The 24,728-nt window shown below is 37.6% G+C and overlaps 1 protein-coding gene across 4 annotated transcripts in view; it reads right to left on the bottom strand.

Moving 5' to 3' along the window:
• Positions 1-24,728, bottom strand: part of LOC135128998 (kinesin-like protein CG14535) — a 445,574-nt gene that overhangs the window by 35,953 nt on the left and 384,893 nt on the right. For all 4 annotated transcript variants that reach the window (XM_064056089.1, XM_064056098.1, XM_064056082.1 and 1 more), the window contains exon 6: positions 14,783-14,998. In XM_064056089.1, coding sequence (XP_063912159.1) covers positions 14,783-14,998 — 216 coding nt within the window. The remainder of the gene's footprint in view (positions 1-14,782; positions 14,999-24,728) is intronic.

The raw sequence follows: 24,728 nt of genomic DNA on the forward strand, positions 1-24,728 counted from the left end.
ACATCTTATTAATCACAAGAGATAGAAAAAAGTCAAAGGTGAAAGTTGCACGGTTTTTTGAGAACTATATTATAGGACTTGTTTCTAACTAGACGGACTATTAGTGTTATTTTTTTGGCAATGGCAGCGTTCACAAAAACATTCGCAATAGGGTTATTTTTACAATCTATGTCACAGTATTTTGTAGAAAGATAAATAAAGGTATTTGTTTCCTTGTGGTATCAAATAAATCAATTTTAATATACAGACTCTTTATCAAAAGTTCAAAAAACGTTACAATTTTCAAATATCGATTTCAGTTTTTCTTCAAATAGTACATCCTATATTTTATAACTGGATCTTACTCTATTTTTTGTTCCCATTCTTCAAATATGGCGATGTCTATTAAAAAAGTAGGAATCTCAGTAACTATCAATTTTAAATATAGCAAATACTTATTAATAAAGTAGAAAGAGACCAAAAATAGAATAGGATGAAGTAAAATGAAATATCGATATTTGAAGATTGTAATAATTAATTTTTTATAAATACTTTGTATATGAAAATTTTAGTTTACTTATAACACAAAAAAACGCGTATCTTTATTTATCTCTCCACACAATATTATAATACAGATTTTAAAAATAGCGCTACTGCGATTTTTTTTGTGAACCCTTCAAATGCTAAAAATTTCAGGAAAATTGGAATAACGTGTCAAGGTTGCATCGGAATCTCAAAAATAAACAAAATAGGAAGAGGTCAATCAAAATATACTGTGTCTGGAAAATGGCGGATTGACTCTTCAGTACGTTATGCACGGGAGTGTCGGGGGTCCCAAAAAAATAATCAAAAAATTCTTACGATGTAGATTACGAAGAAAACGTAATTTTATTAAAGTAAAATTGGCAACACTGCATGCACCTAAGAGGGCGGGTGGGCGGGCTTCGTACTTGCTAAAATAAGACCGATTTTGGCAAATGGCAACCCGCTAAGAAAATAGAAGGCGTTGTTAAACGTAGCAAAAGAACTAATTTTAAAATGATTATAACTCCACCAAAATGTGAGAAGCATTTTTTTTTACTATTTCTCTCAGACTCACCAGTTGATTGTTAAAAGCATAGCGGACAGTTAATCCACCATTTTCTACACACACGGTATAGGGTGTTAAAAGAAAAAACTAAGTTGTGTGTTAAAAACAGAACACTTTGTAGCTAAAATTAATCTTAGAGTAGTTTCGTTGTATCGCAGTATTATGTTTCTAAAAAAAGATGACAGTCGGTAGTTTGTCTATTGCTTGTGTCCATTTTTATAAGACAGATAGACTCCGATTGTTGTCAAATTTTAATATGTAAATATTTTAGGAATACTGGGCAGATGGTAAAAGGCTACCCAAAAATTTGTCTAATCATCCAAATCAACAATTTGATGACGTCACCTCAAAATTTTGCATAGTAAATACTTTTTAAATTTTATAAAATAACATACTTCTGTACTTGTGGTTTATGAATCCACCTTGAGTTTTTACTCTGGCTGTCCAGATTTTCGGAAAAAAAAAAACAAAATTGTATAAGAACATTTTATACTAATTTGTATATGAGGAACCTTGATCAATCGTTTATTAACTCAAGTGGTTGGAGTGTGTATTAATAACGCCAAGGCCGAGGGGTTCGATCCCATAGTGGGAACTTTTTTTTCTTATAATGTGACTGTATTACTTGTATTTATTTTCTAAAAAACTAGATTAGTTTGATTGTACTTCAGAGGGGAGGGAATTTCTGAAAACATGAAACCATGTTTTTATGAATTGTGAAACGTGAAAAAAATATGAAATTAGATACCACTTCTTTTAGATTTCGCTCCAAACGTAAAAAAAATAATCTGCAGTGGAATAATGTGTTAGACCAAAACCTAACGTAAAATACCGTTGGGTAGATCGAAAACTAATGAGTATTTAATTCCGCAAAATTTTTATTGGTTCTTCCACATGCCAATTTTTTTACAGGAGCTATCGTTATCTATTTAGGAAAATTTACTTTCTTTGTAACGTAATGAACATAATATCCGAGTAAGTTAACACAATAACCAAAAAAAAAATTCTATGGGGTGATTTTTTAAATTTCTGCGCTAGTTAGACATTTAAAAAATCATCAGATACTTGGCGTTTATAATAAATTTATTTTGGTGATTTTTTAAAATAAAGACGTTAAATTTCTTCAATTAAGAAAAAAATGTATTATAAGGTCACCCGTCGCAAGCTTGTTTAACAAATTTGAATAAAATTTCGTCTAATTTGTCTCTTTCGTAGCTTTAATCAGTATTCTACATAATATTAAAGTAATATTACTTGATTAATGCCGATTTAGCGTCAATTATTATTAAAAAGTTGGATTACAAAATTCATCTTGAATTTTTTATGCCTTGATATATATTTTTAATTATTTCATATTAATATCTTACAATTAAACATCTTCACGTCCCTATAAATTCTACCTTGATTATTTATTAATTTGTGTTTTTCCATCTATCTAAGCTCGGAAAATCCCGGCGACAGCATCTCCTGTTTTTGGTGTGTTGGAAGACGCTAACAACGAATGAAAATTGATGACTAGGTGAGGGTTACACAAGCAACAATACAGCAAACTCCATTAGAAGTATAAGTGTCTAAGAGCGCAGCGCCTAGGAAAAACGCAGGGTGTTTCTTTCAAGAGACCAGCAAAGAGAATAGTATAGTTGCACACTGAGTGTTTCACTCAAAGAAATCTAGAATCTTAAAAAGATTGAACACGACTTTTACATTTGTGTCCCCCTGCAGCTTGATTGGTTCCCGCGTTGCAAAGAGAGAGATATCAAACGGAGGGGTGCATGGCGATACCGCAGACATAAACAATAAATTATCCCCGCATTTCTGTTCGTTAATTCTCTATTTTTTGTTCCAGTCGTTTTTCGTCGAATTGATTCGACCGTCAAAAGGTCGCCTACGGAACGATTTAAATTTAATCATAGAAGTCGACAATGGACGGGCCATGATTTAATTAAGTAACATAGTCAGCGAATGCCATCCCCATACCGGAATATCCGACAAACTGCCGGGATATTTGATTCGGAATTCCGAAGCTGCCGACGGGTCAGTTTTTAACAAAGGGCTGATTTAACGAGCGGATTGTTCCTTTTTTGGTTAACGCACCGATTAAACGGCTTTCCGTTTAATGCCAAGATTCACTTAACACAACATCTGAATCTGTTTAATGACCACGGGTTTCGCTCGGGTTGTTTCGTTGTGTGAATGAACTATTTCAGCACCAGAAAAATGGAACTAAATTGTATTTTATATTCGAAACGACAAGAGATGGACATTTTAATTGAAATATTTTGAAAAGCGTTGGATATTTTGCCAAACAATGAACAATTAAAATTATTTATTATATTCCACGTTTTTTAAACTTTGAATATTATTAAATTTATCACACTCACCGCTAGAATATCTAGTAAAAAAAAAAACATTGGCAAAATATAATTGCGAAATTTTCACATAGAATATCGGATTCGACATAAGACTATAGATCTGGAGAAACATATTGTTACGATTGACGGACGAATAATAAATCGGGTGTTGGTAAAACTCAAAAAATTTATTTCTTCAGGTCGAATTACAACACTATCTATTGCGACGAATATGTACAGAAATTATTCCGGCGCTCTCGACTGTCTTCACTGGATGAATGAATCCATTACCTACGGTCGCCTCTATTTAAACCCATAGTCTCTGATCGAGATCCTTCACGAACATCCATCGCGACTCCGCTTCGAGACTCCCCTGGACGCCGCTTCGAGACGCTCCAGACCTGTCTTTATGCGCCCGCCTCTCGGCCGTCAACAGCGATGATTCACCCATCAGCGCCGTGCGTACGTCCAGAAGGCTCTCGACCGCCATAGGCGTCGTACTGGGGCGGCGTAAGGGTGTATTTCGTAACACTGCCCCCCTCTTCAAATCCGATCGTCCCGATCGGAAGCGTCTTCGTTGTTTCCTTCGTACCGTTTTAGTCGATCGAGATGAACGATCTTCATCTTCGTCTTTGGTCCACGTTGGATCCGATAAACTACGTCATTTATTCTAGTGACGATAGTGTATGGACCTTCCCAGTCAGGAGCCAGTTTTGGGCAACGTCCCTTCTTCCGTCGGGGGTTATACAGCCACACTAAGTCATCTTCCTGGAATCCGCCACAGTTGGCCTTCACATCATAACGGGTCTTCATTCGGTCACTGGCAATCTTGATCCGGCCCCTCACTAGTTCATGCACGTTGACCAACTTCTCTTTCAGTTCGTCCACGTAGTCACGTACTTCCATTGGTTCTTCGGATGGCAATCCAAAGACTAGGTCACAGGGCAGCCGCAGTTCCTTCCCAAATACAACGTGAGCAGGTGTTTGGCCCGTGGTGTCGTGGATAGCTGCGCGGTAGGCCAGCAGGAATAGTGGAAGGTGCTGGTCCCAATCCCTTTGGTGCTCTTCTACCACTTTCGAAAGGTGTTGCTCCATAGTCCGATTGAACCTTTCCACCATGCCGTCGGACTGTGGGTGTAGTGGCGTTGTCCTTGTCTTACGTATTCCCAGTAGCTGCATCACTCTTTGGAAGACGTTGGATTCGAAATTGCGTCCCTGGTCTGAGTGAAGTTCCAAGGGGACGCCAAACCTACTGATCCAATTGTCAACCAGTACTTTCGCGACCGTGACGGCTTCCTGATTTGGAATGGCATAGGCATCTGGCCACTTGCTGAAGTAGTCGCTAGCCACCAGGATAAACTTGTTGCCGTCGTTTGTTACAGGGAACGGACCGGCCACATCGATGGCGATTCTTTCGAAAGGTGCCCCAACATTATATTTCTTCATCTTTCCCCTCGCCCTGGTATGAGGACCTTGGCTGGCCGCACACGTCGTACACTTGCGACACCAACTTTCGACATCGTCACGATGACCTACCCAATAAAACCTCTCCTGGATTTTCGACAAAGTTTTGTTCACTCCGAAGTGGGCTCCAGATGTTCCGGCATGAACTTCCTCTAAGACCTTGGAAACCTTTACCTTGGGGAGGACCAGCATCGTCTTAGAGGTACGCCCATCAGGACTCTCCCACTTTCGCTTCAAGAGCCCATTTTCCATGACCAAGGAATCCCATTGGGCCCATAATGCCTTCAAACTGGGGGATTGGTCGGACAATTCTGCCCAGCCGGGTCGTTCGACTCCTTCCTCCTTCCACTTTAGTATTGGTCCGATTATGTCGTCTGCTTCTTGCTCACGCTTTAACCGCGCCGTTGTCCATTCTTCATCTTGCTCAAAAATTGTCCGACGAACGGGCAGGTTCCCTTCTTCCGCGTCGATCCTGTCGCAGTGCTTGCACTCTCCACACGGACGCCTTGACAAAGCGTCAGCGTTGTTGTGAAGTCGACCCGCTCGGTGTTTGATCCTAAAGTGGTACTGCTGTAGTCTTTCCAGCCAACGCGCTACTTGGCCCTCGGGATTCTTTATCCGCAGTAGCCACGAGAGGGCAGCGTGGTCGGTTCTAATCAGAAACTCCTGTCCGTATAGATACTTGTGGAAGTGGTTGACGGCTTTGACAATGGCTAGCAGTTCCTTCCTTGTGGCACAGTAATTTCTCTCTGGTTTGGAATGTAATTTGCTAAAATATTCGATAACCCTTTCCTCCCCATCTTGTATCTGCGACAATACGGCCCCAATTCCCGAGTTACTCGCATCGGTATCGAGGACGAACATTCCTTTGTCCCTGGGGTAAGCCAAAATGGGGCTGGTGCACAAAGCCGTCTTCAGTCTCTTAAAGGCCATCGCACATGTACTGCTCCACTTGAAAGTCGCCTTCTGCTCCGTCAGTTGGTGTAACGGTGCTGCGATGTCGGCATACCCTTCCACAAATCGTCGGTAATATGTGCAGAGTCCCAAGAAGCTTCGTAGTTCATGCTTGTCTCTTGGTATGGGCCAATCCCGGATAGCAAGAACTTTCGTCGGGTTGGTTTCTATTCCTTTCTCCGACACGATATGGCCCAGGAATTCGACTCTTTTCTGGAAGAGCGAGCATTTCTTGGGATTTAGTTTCAAACGAGCCTTCTCCATTCGTTCCAGCACCTCCTCGAGATTCTTCAGATGGTCGTCAAACGTTTTGCCCATAATCATGACGTCGTCGAGGTATACCAGACAGGTCTTCCATGTCAATCCTTTCAGCACCATCTCCATCAGCCGCTCGAATGTTGCTGGCGCATTACATAATCCGAAGGGCATAACGGTGAAGTGATAGAGGCCACTTCCGGTGGAGAACGCAGTCTTTTCTTTGTCGTCCGGGTGCAAGCCTACTTGCCAGTAGCCACTCTTCAAGTCCAAGGTCGAAAACCACGCCGAGCCGGATAAGGTCGTCAAGGTATCGTCTATTCGAGGAAGGGGGTAACTGTCTTTCTTCGTGACGTCGTTCAGTTTCCTGTAATCGACGCAAAATCGGGTAGTCCCGTCCTTCTTGGTAACCAAGACTACTGGAGATGACCACGCGCTGTTGGATTCTTCAATTACCCCATCTCTCAACATGTTGTCCACGAGTCTTGTAGCTTCTTCTTGTTTGGCTAGGGGTAGTCTTCGAGGAGCCTGACGGATCGGTTGCGTGTCACCAGTGTTTATTCGGTGTTCTACGATGTTGGTCTTCCCGAATGGTTCCTCCTCTGAGGCGAAGACATTACGGTGCCTACGAATGAGTCCTTTGGCCAGTTTTCTCTCACGAGCAGACAGCTGGTCCCAGTTGACCTCCAAGCCTTTGGTATCCCCTTCCTTAGACTCATTCTCAACGTCTTCTTCCTCGCAGTTCAATACTCGGGCGACTGGCTCACACATTCCGATAATCTCCCCTTTTCTAATATTGACTGCATTGGGAAACACGTTTGCCACACGTAAGGGTATGTCACGATCGGTTTTGATTAGGGTGCTCGCGATCAGGAGCTTGTGGGTCGAGTCACTTGCCGGCTGCACCATCCCCAAACTGTATCCGGGGTTTGTCTCTACTCTGGCGGGAACGATGACTTCTGCATTACCATCTACCTTCGTTGTCTGACAGACCACTAGTCTGACCGTTGCAGCTTCCACATTCGGACGTCCCAGCACAAATTCTTCGGCTCCAAAACGCAGAATTTTCTGTTCTGGGTCGATCATTAAACCATACCGGCTGATTAGGTCCATACCCAGAATGAAATCGTCAGCGATTTCCGCCACCAGAACTTCATGCCTTATTCGGAGTCGACCGAGCTCTACATTCACCACCGCTGTACCCAGAACCGGTGTTGTTTCTCCTGTCACCGTCTTTACATTCGTGGCGGTATATACTGATTTAATTTGGCAATTTTGTAACCTGGATCTGCGTGCAAGGGACACTTCGGCTCCTGTGTCGATGATGATCTTTGATTCCCGTCCATTGATTTTTCCGCTGATTGTCGGACTGTCGACGCTCCCCGCGATACTTCTAACCATTACAGTTGTTGGGGCTTCTCTTTTAGCAGCCAGTACGCGCCCCGAGGTACCGACTGCCTTTAGTTTTCCTGCTCCTGATGTAGACGAGGTCGCGGCTGCGATCTCCTCATCGGCCCTGGCGATCTAACACGGCAATCCCTCCTAACATGCCCTTGACGCCCACACCTGTAACATTCTAGGCGCCCTCCATGTTGTCTAGAACTGCCCGTCTTGATTTCGGCAATTATTTCGCGGGCGAGTTTCTCAAAGTTCTCGCTCATTTTGTCGAGACTCTCTTGAATAGGGTTTACTTCGCCCTCAACCCCAATGCCTCGTATCTTAACGTTGGAACGAGGTGAGCTGTTGTATGCGGCGTCCACTTCTAACGCTCGAATCAGCGCCTCGGATGGTTTCTTGAACCCGGAGATTTGCAGGACTCTTCTTACCTCACTATCTCTTACGCCGTTTACGAAGGTTTCTGCTGCCAGTCTGTCTTGGAAGTCTTGCGGAGCTTCAGGATAGGCGAGGTGTACCAAACGTTTAACATCAGCCGCAAACTCCTGAAGAGATTCACTACTCTTCTGAATCCTAGATTTAAGCTGCGCTACGAAAACTTGCCGGAGGTGTTCATCTCCAAATCTGAGTTCGAGGGCGGTCGTCAAAGCGGTATAGTCCTTCTGGTTCTCTTCTGATAATGTCTGTAGAATCTCCAGGGCCGCACCTCGTAGTGCTACTACCAAAGCGGTCGCTTTCTGTTGGTCATTCCAGCTATTCGACAAGGCCGCAGCTTCAAATTGCTTCTTATAAGTAGTCCACGACGTCTGCCCATCGAAAATAGGGGGTTGAACTCTCACCGGACTGAATTCTGCAGGGGTCGCAATTGTAGGTCGTGGTGTTTGCAACCTTTCTTCGAGCTCCTTGATCTTGTTTTCCATTTCATTTCTCACCTCGTCCACTTCATTTCGCACGACTTGGAGGATTTCGCTTCGGCTGTTCAAAAGTGTAGTTTGCATAGCTTTTAAATTTTCTTCCATTATTCTTTGATTTTCTTCCATTATTCTGCGATCTTCTTTTCTATTTTCTTCCATTATTCTTCGATCTTCTTTTCTACTTTCTTCCATTATTCTTTGATTTTCTTCCATTATTCTGCGATCTTCTTTTCTATTTTCTTCCATTATTCTTCGATCTTCTTTTCTACTTTCTTCCATTATTCTTTGATTTTCGCTCAACATTTTCATCATTTTTGTCAGTTGTTCCTCCATGTTGGCTGTTTGCGCTCTTGTGGTAGTCGGCATAAAATTTTCTTCTAGAAACTTCTAGAGCCTTGACAGATGTCAATTCTCGAAGCCAATGTCAGGTGATGAAAGTCTAATTCCGTTATTCCACTCTTACCGCGGGAGAGAATTTTCTCGAAAGTTCACTTTGTTCCGGTCTCCCCTAGTAGCACCAACCAAATTCGAATCCCGATTTATTTCACAATTAATCCCACTTCTGACACCAGTGTTACGATTGACGGACGAATAATAAATCGGGTGTTGGTAAAACTCAAAAAATTTATTTCTTCAGGTCGAATTACAACACTATCTATTGCGACGAATATGTACAGAAATTATTCCGGCGCTCTCGACTGTCTTCACTGGATGAATGAATCCATTACCTACGGTCGCCTCTATTTAAACCCATAGTCTCTGATCGAGATCCTTCACGAACATCCATCGCGACTCCGCTTCGAGACTCCCCTGGACGCCGCTTCGAGACGCTCCAGACCTGTCTTTATGCGCCCGCCTCTCGGCCGTCAACAGCGATGATTCACCCATCAGCGCCGTGCGTACGTCCAGAAGGCTCTCGACCGCCATAGGCGTCGTACTGGGGCGGCGTAAGGGTGTATTTCGTAACAATATGTTTAAAAACTAGTAGCTTTTGATAATAAAAAAAATCTGAATGGGTTTTGAAATTTATCAAGTTTTCTTTCTCTGGACTCGTTTTCCACACACATCTTGACCTTGTCTCTAGAAAAATTAGTTACAACCTCACGTAATCCTGTTCACAATTTTATGTGTGCAGACAAAATTGTGAGCTTGCATTTAAAATGACGAACACAATTACCGAATTTGATCTTAGTGAAGATCAAATTTTCGTATTTCTGCAATTGGGTTACTTAAAATTTTGAATATATTTAACCTGAAGATGGGGGCACTTTCTTTTGAAATATATAATTTCTAATTAACAAATTTGTTTTGTTAATTATGGAATTTCAAAAAGTAGATAATTTTGAAAACATAAGTTGAACTTAGACTTTACACATATGTACGTATATTCAATTTTTTCCTCTACCTTTGTTATGCTTTGTTATGTCCAATTCAGAATAAACTATTGCGAGAACTCTCGATAGTTACTCGCAAGCAATTGGCCGCTGGAGAGGATATTTCGGCAACTTTTACTCTCCGATAGTTTTTAAAGAGCTATAATGAGGTTATTACCAGACAATACTCTCAGAACCGTGTCCACTACACAGCTACACTTTCTTGAAAGGGAAAGAAGCCACGTTTACTAGAAAGACAAATCATTTATGATTTTATGAGCTTTTTGTTAATCCTTTTTCAAGAAATATGATAAAATTATTAATACTGGGAAAATTGTTTTTAAATTTATCTAAATTCCAATTGCTGAGTGTGCACAATTAATCATAAAATAACATGTCCGTAATACGCTTTCAATCAGGACAGGCATAAACTATTTTTAAGCATTTGTGGAAAAACACCCAATATAAATATAAAAATTAATTTTCGAATACGAAGTAAGCAATACATTTTTTGTATATAATACTTTATTATTAAATACACATTAATTTAAAAGCGTTATTAAGAATTATAAAAAAAAATAATTTATTTCTTTCTGCAATCTTTAATCCCGTACTAAAATAATCTGGCTGTTCTATTTCCCGACGACTTCCATTGTATCATAAATCTGTGAAACGAATTGCTTTTAGTCCCGAAAGAATTTACCAATTTATAGGTTTTTTGTTAATTTTTCTTTCAACAAATAGGACAGAGATATTAATTAATGTTGGCCACAACTGCTTTACCGAATGTCTCCAGGATCGAAAAGAACAGAGTTTTCTTTTAACTTACAATTAGTTTCGCAGTTTTATTTTTTGACCATCGAAACTTTGTCATCATGGACTGTTTATTCTCGGAGAGCACTGTCCCACATTGAAATTTGTTCGTATTGTGAGAATCTCTCGCCGGAGATCAACGGAACTCTTCTAGAATCGTTTTCACCCATGTGTGACTTGGGAGAACAGCTCTCGAAAGCTACTCTAAGGCTACTTTCAAGTGAATAGGTAGCTTTAGTATATTGTCACATGAGATTTGTGATTACTCTCCAACAAAATTAAGGTTTTTTATTAATTTACAATTTACAATGTAACTATGGCCCGTTCCTCAACCAAGTTAAAAACTAATAGGGTATTAGTGAACCAACTCCTCATAAAACAATATAATCATAACATATTGCAAAATAAGTTCTATTTGATATTTTACAATTATTAAATCAATGTTTTCTTCGGCTGCCCGTATCCGTTAGGCCAGATAAGAGAGCCTGTTACATTCTAAATTAAAAGCAATATGTACTTAGCAAAACTCTGAGATGACGTAATTAAATTTTTATCCAACAAGAAAAAGTTTGATTTGTACCATTTATACGGCAATAATAAAGTACACCTCGTGAAATTATTTTAGTCCCATAAAATCGCCAACACGCAGACAACAGATAGATGGAATAGATATAAGTTAAGGAAACATGAAATTATAGATTTGTAAAACAAAAATGAGATAATAATTCTCAATTTTTAATTTTAGTTAGCTTAAAAAGGTTTTTACTGTTATTATCACCCCTGTCTTTATGTATTGTTGACAATATATGTGTTATTTACTATACTTTTTTGCTTTGTTAAACGTACTTTAATAACTAGGGGCAATTTTTACTTATTGAGCCTAATTTAAAAACAAAACAAATTATTGCGAGAATGGTATTATCATAAATATCGACTAATTTAATGTTTCTTCACATTTTACAGTTTGGAAAACACGCAAATATATTTTTTTTTTAGTCTGTCGTCTGTTGACTTTATTAAAAATTGATTTCAAATTTACTACATCTAAAATTCTTCCATATTCTTAAAAAAAAAAAAATGCTGCTAGGAGCCCTCAAGATTTTTTCCGATGAGAGAAAATAGAAAGTTCAATCTATTTTCAGTCTATCTCATTTCCGCCAAAAAAGTCGACAATGTTATAAATAAAATTTATGAAGGCTGAAAACAGTGGTGAAAACGACGTTCCAATATTTCCATTGATAAATAATAATTAAGATTTTGATTTTTAAAAATACGTGATGTAAAAATTTCACCAAATGTAAACTGTTATTACTTCCCAAGCGTAAGGTAAGGAAGGATAGTAAACGAGTCCATCGGACGAATGGTCACTTTTATATTTTCTCGACGTTTTAGGACCCCTAGAGTAGGCAAAAACTAGTCTCTAGTTTTCGTCTGTCTGTCTATCTGCATCAAATTTTATTAGACACGTAATCTCCGAAACTGCTGGACCGATTGTTGTCAAATTTTATATGTATATTTGAAATATCATGTAGATGGCTAAGTGCTAACCAATCATCCCCACCAACAATTTGATGACGTTATTTCAAAGAATTCTATGTTTATTTGATTTAACTGTTATACAACAATATAGTCCTAAAACTGTGGTGTACGAATCCGCTTTGAATTTTTCCCTAACCGTCCAAATTTTTGCAAAAACAAAACGCCCCTCTTTATTTAAAAATGTAAATCCTTCTCGGGGGTGCCAATGTCTTTTTAAGATTATGAAACCTTCTCGGGGGCCCAGGTGTCTTTTATTAAAAATTTAGAACCTTCTCAGCACCAAATGTGTCTTTTTTTATTGTGTAACCTTCTCGGGGGTCCCAACTGTTTGTTTTTTAATGTAAAACCTTCTCGGGGGCCCCAATGTCTTATTTTTAAAAATGTGAAACCTTTTAGGAAGTTCCAACTGTCTTTCTTAAAAATGCAAAACCTTCTCGCGGACGCCAAATGTCTTTTTTAAGAATGTGAAACGTTCTCGGGGTTTCCAACTGTCATTTTTAAAAATGTAAAATCTTCTCAGGGGCGCTAAATGCTTTTTTAAAAATGTGAAAGCTTCTCGAGGGTCCCAACTATTTTTTTTTAATGTGAAACCTTCTCGGTGGTCCCAAATGTCTTTTTTTAAGAATGTGAAACCTTCTCGGGGGCCTCAACTGTTTTTTTTTTTAAGAATGTGAAACCTTCTCGAGGGTCACAACTGTCCTTTTTTGACTAAGGTGAAACCTTCTTTTTTTCCATTACACTGTTGTGACTAGTACCTTTTAGATTGTTTTTATTCCATAGAGGTTACCACGAAAAAGGAAAATTCCGCAAAATTAAATTTTATAATTTTTCAGAGAAGCAGTATCTGTTGGACTGGATTTCAGAAGCGAGGGAAATTCTCTCGAAATAACTTTGGACTAATTTAATAATAATATTTAAAGTGTCCCTCCGCGTTATATAGTGACAAGTGTAGACATGTTATATTTAAAATTTGATAACAATAAGTGTTTTAATCATGGAGATATTATACTCGTATTTTGAAAATGTATTGATAATCCATAAACTCCAAACTTCTTAAAAATTTTTCAAAAACAAGACACTAGTGGTTTTCTAGTTTGTTCAAAATTCTTTCAAAAAATTTTATCCCATCTTTAAAAAAACTTTAGGAACCCTTAAAATTCTTTCAAATACTTTCAAAAAGAAAAAACCCGCAATACAATTTCGGAGTCAAAAAATTTTGTTTTGAGAATTTGATTATTTATGATAACTCTCTAAGTAAAAAAAATTTAAAAAAATACTGGTCCCAGGTAAGTCTTTCTTAAAAATTTTGTGATGATATCATCAACTTTTGGGCTTGATACATTTATGAGTTTGGAAAGGTAAAATGCAATACTAAATAACAACAACACAACAACATAATTTCAAGACAGTGCACTGAAGTAAGCCGTTTTTGATTTAATTACGATTATTTAAAAAACTACTCCATTAATTAATTATTATTATCTTACGCTCGAACGGCAAAAAATGGATCCAGGATTCGTTCTTTTTGTGATTCATAGTCAAAAAATAGGAGAAGTTTTGCTGAAATATATTTATTAGACATCGACAATGAAATCAGAGAACGTCGAACTTGACAGTTTGGGAAAACAGTTAAAGAAATATAACCATTAATGTTTATCTTTTATTTAAATCTGAATCAGTACTGCTCATATAACACGTAGGTATTAACATTTTTACGAGCACTGCGCATTCTACTTTTAATGATTTCATTAACAGAACAGTTGTACATTTTTCCGTAAGTTTAATAAATGAAAACCTTAAAAATACGTCACAATTTTGCGATTATGTGACTAGAATTAGTTATGAGTGTTGATATCTTGTTATGTTGGTTGTATTCTCTTTTAGTATGTGCGCAAGATATCGGTTAAATGAAACACGTTGCAGATATTGCAGAAACATTTTGTAAAGTCATTGTGATTAAAAATCAAGGCGGATTCATAAACCACAAGTATAGGTGTATGTTATTTTATAAAATTTGTTCTATTGTAATACTTTCTTAGCTGACTCTAAGTAAAGTAAATGTAAAGTAAAGTAAAAATGTTAAGATTCATTTCCTGGATGTTTTTTAAAATAATTCTACAGCAACTGGGGCGTTTTTAGTGTACTGTTTCACCTCTGACTACGCGATAATACCATACACTTTAAAATTGATAAACTGCAGCAAAATGAAAATGATCCCAGGGGTACTACTAAAAAATAAAAATTTTCGTTTCGGTTATTCACGGATCAATAATAACCTGTTTCCACGACTAATCCCACACGTACATTTACGTTTCAATCGGACTATTTTAATTTGTCATTGAACATTCAATTACAAATAAAACGTCAACATTAAAAACTGCTTTTTGATAACTAAATAAACGCGCAATTCATTGCGTACCTATCTGACTATCCTATTCCGAGCGCGGTAAATCGAGATAAACATTTTGCTATTCCGTTAATTTAGTCGAACATAATCAAAACAAATTTCAATTATGTTAAAATCACAGCGGGATAAATGATGAGGCAGAGCAGATAACAACTATATAGAGAGCTCGCCAGAGTGAGCTGTATAGCAGGTGCTGTTAGCACACGCTCGTTACTGCCTACACCTGAGTGTGAATGATCCCAAATTACCTGCGAGTCATCTTGGGAGAAGATAGCGTCAAAGGCGAACATTTTGGGCGCTGCGACACCAACTCTGCGATCTTCAGGCGCTGATGAACTCCCGCAAGTCGAAGGGTCAATTAGATTAACTTGTTTCTTTCGTTTGTCTAAGCTGAAGAACGTGTTTGAACATGCCTCGGCTCCGGGACCGGAGCAAGGATTCGACACTCGCAGCATCACTTTAACCTGAAACAAAAAATTGGAATAATACGTGATTTAAATAAATATGTACGCTGTCTCATTTAAAGTTTCATTCGCGCTGAATGACGCGTGATTAGATTAACAGAAGCGTCGAAGCAATTATGTTCTTAGTAAACCGTAACGAACTATATGAGTGAAATGACGATGGCACATGGTGAAGCTTAATTTGCAAGAGCGATTTCATAAAACAGCAATAAAACAGGGGAAAATTGTTTGAAATGATAATTACTAAAACTAGAGTACCGACTACTTTGAAAATTTAACTGTACTTTGAGATTATAATAAGGTCGTAAAATTTATCTTATCTCTCAACTGAAGTGGACGAAATATTATTATTATGGGAGATTTAAACATAGAGTTTTGTGAGCAAACTAATAGATTACAAAATTTAGCAGCATTTTTTAACATCCAATTTAAAACAAATTGTAAATAGGTTTCCTAAATCAGAAATGATTTGGTGTCATTGATTGACATAATCTGTTTAAAACAGCAGACAGGTTCAAACCAAGATGCCATTGATCTTTTCAACTTTTTATAAAATTGATATAAAATCTATCAAACGTAAGACTAATACTTCTAATTACAGAAATTTAGACTTTGACATAAATCCCTTTTCTGATGATGCAAACTTTATAAATTGGATTCATATCAGTAGTCTAGGAACAATAGGTGGAAAGGTGTTTTTTTTTCATTTTTGTCATGCGTGCTCCACTTAAATAAAACTACCTGCATTATGAAGCCATCTACACAATATGTAACACACACAACAAAAGTTTTACGAAAGAATAGAGAATGAATATGAAAGGCTATCAAAAAATACATAAAGATGATAATAATATATGTTAACGCAAAAGTAGGAAAGGGTTTTTATAAATTATTCTAAGGGCGTAGTTGACCATGGATTTCGAAAATCCTGCTTTGTTGAAATTATGTCTCATTATGGCAGTTCTTACTTGTCATTAATATCATGTAACTTGTAATTTAAAGTCGTCTCTTTTATTGTTCTAACGTTTTTCAAGTCTGAATTACAGTAATTCTCGTAGATCCAAGCTCAAAACGACAAAAAACAGTCGTTTTCAAGACTCTTTGTGCTTGCGTACGAAAATTTTTGTTCGAACTGGTAGAGTGGACAAAAGGAAATCTTCTAGAAGACCTCCACAATCTGAGGTAGTTGCGACATGAAATTGAACAATGGATCCAAAGCATTAACGAATGATGTTACAGAACATTTGAAATTTAATCACAATAAATTTGTTTATTTTTATTGTAAGTTTATTATTATTAATAACATAAGATATGAAATATTTAGGCAACCAGGTATACAAATTCATGTAGTATTTGTCGTGCGTCTTGGGCATTTAGTAAAAACACGAAGTGATAGGCGGCACACTTCCATGACCTACTTCGACCCTATAATCATTTATAGAAACCCTGTACAATGGTGACAGGTAGCACAGCAGACAGTAAAATGATCATCCAGAATAATAAGTTTTGCTGTGGAAAGACAAATTGTCATACAAAGTACATATGCAGTTGAGACGGAGAAAGATGCATAAATAATAATAAAACAATAAACCAGATAGACCATGTAAGAATACAGAGAATGAAAGGTGTTAAATGTAATTCGGACCACTTCTTAGTAATGTTGACACATAAAAATGAATGGACTGGAAACAAAAAAGATAACAAATAATGAAGAACAAGAAAAAGCATGGAATAAGTACATTCAGAAAGTATGAGAATGATCGGTCACAGTATCAAAAGCTGAAGGAATAGAAGTTTTGAGAAGCTGCAGGGTCCAAACAGAAATTTTAATGGACGTAACGAAATGAAAACAAAAAGACAAAGACTAGCATGATGGAGAGCGGTAGGTCATAAGTGGGTGACCTAACGAAGATTCGGCTCGAAGAACCCAAATGTTAGGTCATAAATGGGTGACTTAACGAAAATGTCGACCTGAAGGATCAGGTCACAATGGATGACCAAAAGTGAAGCTATTAATACAGCCTCGATTTTATTCTGACGGTTTATAATCAAATCTACAAAATGTGTATGCCTATTTTCAAAGGTGAACAGAGGTGGGTGAGAGGGTGGAGTTTAATGCATCCCTCTCCTTCCATGTACCTGGACTGACTGGGTGGACTGTGTGACAAAAATAGCAGAATTATTTACTAAGAAAAGACAGACAAAAGATGTTAGCGGATAATACGAGAGTAAATAAAGTAAAAAATTATTGAGAAATAAGAAGAGAAATGAACAAAATTATGATGAAACAAAATTTAATGAAAATAAATTGAGAGGAACGGAATAGAAGTTCCAAAAGGAAGAAGTAAGCTAAAAATATAGAAAGGGGTATCAAAACCAGTGCACATGAATAAAAGACGAGGTAGAAAGATTACTAATTAGCGTGAAAGGAAAAATGGAGGAATTATTTCAAGGAATTATTAAACTAAGGGGGAGAAGAGAACGCCTGTAATTAAACCTGGAGGAAGAAATAAACAAGAGAAGAAATAGAAGACAACATTAGAAATTTGAAGAATCATAGAAGCCCGGGGCAACTGAAATAATATCGGAGTGCTAGAAAATTGGTCGAAAGTTATATCGACAGGATTTCCATCGCCCCTGAGGTACAACAAATACCGCTTCATTGAAAAATAAAAAAATATTTTGCTAGCTTTGATTTATAATAACCTAAATAAATTAAAACACATCCTATAAACGTGTTTTAACATCTTATATATTTTTTGTTTGTCTATGACACCCATTTTTTTTAATAACACTATATATTTTTTACAGATTCTTGGAGAGCTCGTTTTTCTGATTTCATTAATGTATTGTACTTTAACCACCCATACCCCGCCTCTGTCTGATTCGAGGGCATTATGTTACGAAAAGACACTTGTTTGCATTTGGTCTGGAGTGACCATGATAGGAAACTTATGTCAATTCCGACGTGTGCAGTGTACTAATACTAATAGTAACATATTGCCGTGTACCGTTCTTGAGATTTGATCAATACAAAATTTTAATAGATAATAGCAGTATATGAAACCCATGCCGTTCGATCTTTTTTGCGAAAATTTAGATGTTTCTGGGAAAATCTGAAGATGGATTCATGGACAACAATCAGCGTTTTACCATCTACACTATATTCATAACATACATATAAAATGTGCTTAGTAAAAGCCGGACAGACAAACAAATGAAAATGGGCGACCTACTTTTTCGTACTCTAGGGGACATGAAATGTCGAGAAAAGAAAAGTAAGTAGCCAGTCGCCCGATGGACTCAATTACAATAGTTCCTTAGCTTACGCTCGAGAAGTACAAATATGGGAAACAGAAAGAATGCTTGAAGATTGTAAGGACTTGTGGAAAAATATTAACTCATATCCAAACCTGTCGTTGGTTATTCCTCTTGGAAATCGAATTGTAAAACACATTAATGATGCTAATATGTTGTCAATTTATAGCACCACGTAACTTTTAATATTTTTTCTAATATTTGTAGCGATTCCTCCATGCTACGGGTTCAAAAATACGAAGCGAATGTTCAAATTATAGCTAGAAATGAAAATAAACTTTTTGCCAAAATTTATAACTTCTGAGCTATATTTAGAGTTATTTTGAGCATAAGCCCTAAGTGTCTATTCCCGGGAAAAAGGAAACGATTGTTTATAGTTTCCACGCTCTCTTGTTTATAGCTTCAAGGAATTTGTTCAAAAACTGTAACGAAGAAAATTTTTGGCCGACCGTAAGCTGCGATAAGGGTACGAATGAACCCGAGGTTTCGTGACAACCACGCCGGGCCGACGTTGAGCGGGAGGCAGCTCAGACGCAAGAAAAAGTGTCAAAAACACCGAGGTAACCCCAAAGAGTGCCGTTACCACCAAGCACCGTACCTACTAGAAGTACCCTGGTGGGTAGTGTAAGCTACTTTGAGAACACCTATACAACCGCCACCGTCTCCGTTTTCGCGTCACCGCCTCCCCAGGATCTGAAACAGTACCACCTAACGAGGAGCCGCCGCCAAGGACGCCACAGAACGAACTCGATCGGATTTTCAGTTTTTTAATTGCTGCAAGTTTTTTTAGTCTGTTTAGTTTAGTTTTTTATTTAGTTCTGCAGCTAGTGGGTAGGAAGAAAAGCCAAACCTTTTCAATTTTAACCGCAGATACGTTTCTCCGGTTAGAGTACAGTCGCGGCCAGAAAATCTTGGATGTCATTTTCCTGTCATTTTGATATTTGAAGTTTAAAAGATTTGTCACATTTGTCACGTCGAATCCAGTGTTAGCATGCCTGCAGCGTCAAAAATGGCAAAACTAAAAAATAAGGTTACAATTCTTAAAGGTGTTTCACATTTTGTGACAGAGGAATGACACTGCAGTCCAAAATTTTCTGGCTTCGTCTCTGGAAAGCGAGCTGGCGCCCGAGCAACCGTCCCCGCAGAAGACGCCAACCCTCGTCACACCAAGACGAGTCAGGCGTGTCGTCAGGGGCACTAGTCGATCCAAGGCTCGACACTGACGTACGTCACAACCCCTACTTAGAACCCCCACCGTGGCTGTCACTGTCAACACCGACCCCCTTCAACACTTTTGATAATCCCTATATCGTTGGAAAGTATTTTTACATCTAGCGCCTTTACCGCGTAGTACGAAAATCATTCGCGTTAAATTAGAGACTTCCGTTCATAAGTCTTTTATAAATGACAATTAACAAGTTAACAAGCGAACAGATGTCAATAAAATCAGCGTTTCCAAAACCCTATTTGATGAGGGATACACGGATATATGCTAACTATTATACGGTCGTGATCCATATATATCTTTATATTTTAGACACACCACTGACCCGGAAATGATCGGCATTCAGGCAAGATTTCTAGCATTACGGGTACTAAGATCAAGTGATGAGGTGCATTAATTAGAAGCAACTTTCGAAATTCTATAGATCGTCAACAGACGATAGACGGTGGATAGACCAACGCAAACGGGCACCTACTTTTTCACATTCTAGGAGTTAGCACAAATACTATTACAACATTTCCGTAGTTCACGCCAAATTAGACAAAAATATTTAAAAACTGAAATTGTAATTTACGCAATTTTATACCTGCTATATACGAAACATGTCGCAGGTTATCTCCATTAGGAATTGTTTATGGGTAATTTTGCTGTATTTTTAACGATTATAGTTTTAAATGTATCGTTATTTGAAACTTTGTTATCCGAAAAGTGTGTGCCTCGGCGGTTAAAAGAAATAATTTTTCAGACCGATTCGATATAAAGAAAAAGAACATTCGTGATGTGCAATACCTTTTCCCGAACATCGAAAGCGAGAACGTTTTCAATAAAAACAGGGGATGTTTAGTTAATAAAATACTCGGCTGCTCCATTGTTACTATATATTAATTTATTAATTGCTGGGGGAAATTCGCATGTAGCGCTTTTCCGGCTCATTTACACAAGTTAGGTATACACAATCAACGAAATTTGGTTTATTGCGAAATTAATCAACGCCAGCCTCGGGCTGAAGTGAGGTTAATTTGGCAACAAGGCACAGGTGGCAAAAAACGTTGGAAACTATCGATTAGGCCTGACTTTGATGTGAAGTTGTTGAAAGACACGAGGCACGTGTGTCTTGAAGTTTATGCCGTCGTTATGTAATGAGGCATAAAACATTATTACTGCGCACACAATCGTTCTGCAGGGGTAGAACTATGAGCTGCGCCTCGTAAAGAGTTAGCTGTAAAATTTAATGCTTCATTTGTTTACTATAAACTTTTAGGAGAATCAAATTTCGATCGATGCAGGGACCGACTTGGAGGAGTTTATAACTCGAGTCGGAAAAATAAAATAGGGAACTTTAAGGGCTACTAGGGTTTAGTGCTAATGGAATAGGGGATTATACATTCTGAAATTAATCGAAGCAACCACTTACGCACTTTCTAATCATGTTGTATTTTGTTTGCGTTTCAAAGATTACCTTTGATTTTAAGAAAATTTAGTAATAGGAAAAAAAAGTTAGTTAACGCCCTTCAATAGCTACAGCTATTTTGACGTTGCAGTTGGAGTTATAAAAAGAGCTGCGTTTTATTGGAAGGATCCTAAATGAGTCGAATTTGTTTTGGTCCATTCGATAAAGGGACGACATTCACGACAGCTGGCGCATTTTTGTGAAAAAGAAAAAATTGTTTAATGAGGTCAAGTTCGTCTACAGGTGTTTTATTTGAAACGTTGGTTCAATTACTTTAAAACGACTGTCTCTGTAGGAAATAATGTTTTAGATCCGAAATGATGTACAGAATTAGAAGAAGTAAGGATATCTAGACGATTAGTGAAGTTCCAACGTTAACTGAAAAATAAATGAAAACAAAATTGACCTGCGTTTTCGTTTTCTATAGGGTGTAAAACGTTTATAAAACGTGACATTAACCATTCGTCAGAATGATTCTATTGCATTATCTTTCCTGCTATCGCCCGGAAAATAAAAATGTTGTACTTGGCACGTTCGATCAGATAAAATAAAAGAAGGCTATTGGATGAGTGGAATTTAGACCACAGCACACCAACCCCAAGAACTAAATCCAATTTCTGGTTTAGTAATCTACAAAAGTTTCTATACATTTTCGTAAATATCGTCCCTGTTCCCACTCTTCGAGTTTTGTTTCACGAACTCTGCATTTCCTTCTGCACGATTAAAGTTGTCGTAATTGGGGTATTTTATTATTAATGAGGCAAGTTCAAAGGTCCCATCCCGTGGCTTGCGAATCCCTCATCCGTGGAACTTCTCCTTTGGTCTTTGTTGAAACAAAAGAAAAGAGAAATCGGCAGGAATAAATAACGTCGAAGCAGATTTTGTGAGGCGACACATGTCGCTGCAGAGACGGAACACATAAGTTTGACAGAAAGATAAGGAGGTCGTGCCGAAGAACGGCCTATAAAATATGGAGGAGATGCAAAAGCGTGACAAGCTGATAGTGGGGCTACATGGAAGCGCTGATTTGAGAGATCGATTCCTACTCGGAAATTGGGTTTGTAGATTGCTGTGATAAGCGACGAGTTCAGTTAAGATGTTGCCCGGAATATACGAGCAAATATCGTTTGCCAAACGTGACTTTTCTTCGCAAATATTACGCCGGGTTGTTATTTATGGAAAGCAGAAAATTCCCCGCCAAAAAATAACAGTAACGAGGGATGCTCATAAAATTAATGAAACAAACACGTTTAGTGGTCGCTTTATGTACAATATCATGAAAATTCCATGTTAAAAGCTTCTATTCCTGTCGTGACAAATACACACACATCTTTTACGATAATTTTTACTTTGCTCGTAAATGCGGGCTCGGTGCGGCTGTAAAGGACAATCCAATATCTAGATCGTAAAAAGTTCGACATGCAGGGACTCTCTAAGGGCCCAATTACTGCATTTTATTATTTTCATGCGAAATCGCTCCGATCGATGCAAATTCAATCTCGAAACTTCGTTTTCGCCATAACATTATTAAATAGGATTTCCTCGAAACTATAGACCGGTTTCGTCCAATTAGTTTTTCAAACGGTCTGCAAAAACAAATCATATTTTACACTCTACAGAGTGTGTGAAAGGTCGCTTAATGTAGAATTCAATTTTTAAATCATTGCACTCTGTGTTGATAAAATGAGTCGCCTGAAGGGATTTACTTTGGTTTTTCAAAAGCGTTTGATACGTTGAATTATAGCCGTCTGTGAAAATTAGAAGGGATTGCTATTCGTGGTGTAGGTGTTGACCTTTTACCTTTCAATCCACCCGGAAGACCTCTCAAAAGTAATACCACCGTCGAGGCTGTTCTTCAAGCGTCGAATTTGGGTCAAATCTGTTTGTTTACATCTACATCCGTTTCATATTTTTTCGACGTTCCACAGCTTGCAGAATACGAAATGTCGGTCAAAAATCTGATGATGTCGTCCCAAAAATGAAATTTCCAGTTTGTCCGTCGATGCACAGGTCACGTGCGCGTTTCAATACTGTGTAAACTAGTAATTAATCCTTTGTTCAACTGTAAACATTGTACGATAAAAACTTAATTAATGCAAGAAAGCTGCTTGATATGTACATGTACTCAAGCGATAAGATTTAAATAGTCTTGAAACTCGGTTATAACCGGCACATTTGATGGATTTATAGGTTGCCCCACAAAAGTAGCTCGATACCATGTTCTACAGGCTTCTGTAATATTCGCGACAATAAGCGAGCGAAAAAAGGAGAAATATTGATAAAAAGAAGTAACATCAGCCGCTTTTGGATCCCTTCCAGCGATTGGAGACTTCGCATAGTAATGGCGATGGCGTATCGGGGCTGTTGCACCTCTGGAATATTTATTCGTATAATCAAATAAATCAACTTGTCGCCATATACACTGTTATATTTGAAAGTTTTGTTCGAAATTATCGACAGTCTGAGTTATATGCTCGCAAAACGACTCGGCTGGTTTCACTGACGAAATTGATGTAATTCAATTTTGGCCGTATTGGCGTGTATCGCATGAATAGTCCCTTCTATGAATCTTTTGGATATAAAGTGTTCCAGACATGGAAACTGTAGGATTTGAACTTATTTTCTTGAAAATAAGTCTATCATCCCCCGTGTCTTCCCAATATGCTGCTCTGGTTTGTTGCAGTTATATTTCAGGGGGCACAGTTCGAGATGTAGGCGAAAAATTGAAAATTTGTGTGGTTAGTTTTGACGTAGCATCAAGACAGAATAAGTTTTAAAACTGACAATTAAAGAACTAGTAAGGACTGTGAAGAGAATATTTAATGGGTACTTGAGTTGAACTAATTTTCATATTGTATAGTTTTCAATTTTTCAACGACTTTAATCCTTCAATAACAAGCAACTGTAACAAGGAAAATTATTAAGTGGAAGCATTTATTGGAAAAAATAAGCACAATTAGTGTCATTAAAGTCATAAATATAGAAAAATAACACAGCTCAAAAATTATTTTAATACAATAACAAATATAATCATTAATCCAAAACAAGTATTTTGATGACATTGTTAAATTTCATAAAAAAGCAATTGTTTAAACAAAACGAATCAGGGCAATACAACTTTATCTATTAATGATTTTCTAATTTGAAATGCTGTGAAACTTCGGAGAATTCATCAATGCGTGTAATTTTTGTTTTGTTTTTTGTAAATTTACGGTTCGAGATTTTTTATTGTTCATGGTTCTAATACAATGTAACATTCCTTGTACCGGAAGATGAGTATGTGTTTTAGTTCGTGAATTTCGCAAGACAACGTAATGTTGAAAACTAAGAAGTGATCGATCGCCTTGATCAGAGTCCATCCATCAAAAACACAAGGTAGGGTTCCATTTTGTTGACGATCACAACTCAAGGCTAAATTTTGAATTTTTTTCGGTATTTAAAATTTTGTTCACATGATACATTTTGGTAGGATGTTTGGGATGCGACAATAAAGTTCAGCCTAAATAACAATTTTTGCATAGACTTTTAAACGACTTATGCAGGGTTTCTATAAATGACTATAGGGTCAAAGTAGGTCATGGAAATGTGCCGCCTCTCAGTATTGGATTTTACAAAATGCCGAAAGACTCAGAATAAATACTACATGCATCTGTATAACTGGTTCATATCTTATTAAAAAATAAAACTAATTCGTTAAACAAATTTATTGCGGTTAAACATCACAATAAATAGTGAAA

Source organism: Zophobas morio, unplaced genomic scaffold (assembly GCF_036711695.1).
Source record: "Zophobas morio isolate AGI-343-1 ecotype UQ-CSIRO unplaced genomic scaffold, CSIRO_AGI_Zmor_V1 ptg000002l, whole genome shotgun sequence".
In the NCBI taxonomy this organism is placed as follows: domain Eukaryota; kingdom Metazoa; phylum Arthropoda; class Insecta; order Coleoptera; family Tenebrionidae; genus Zophobas; species Zophobas morio.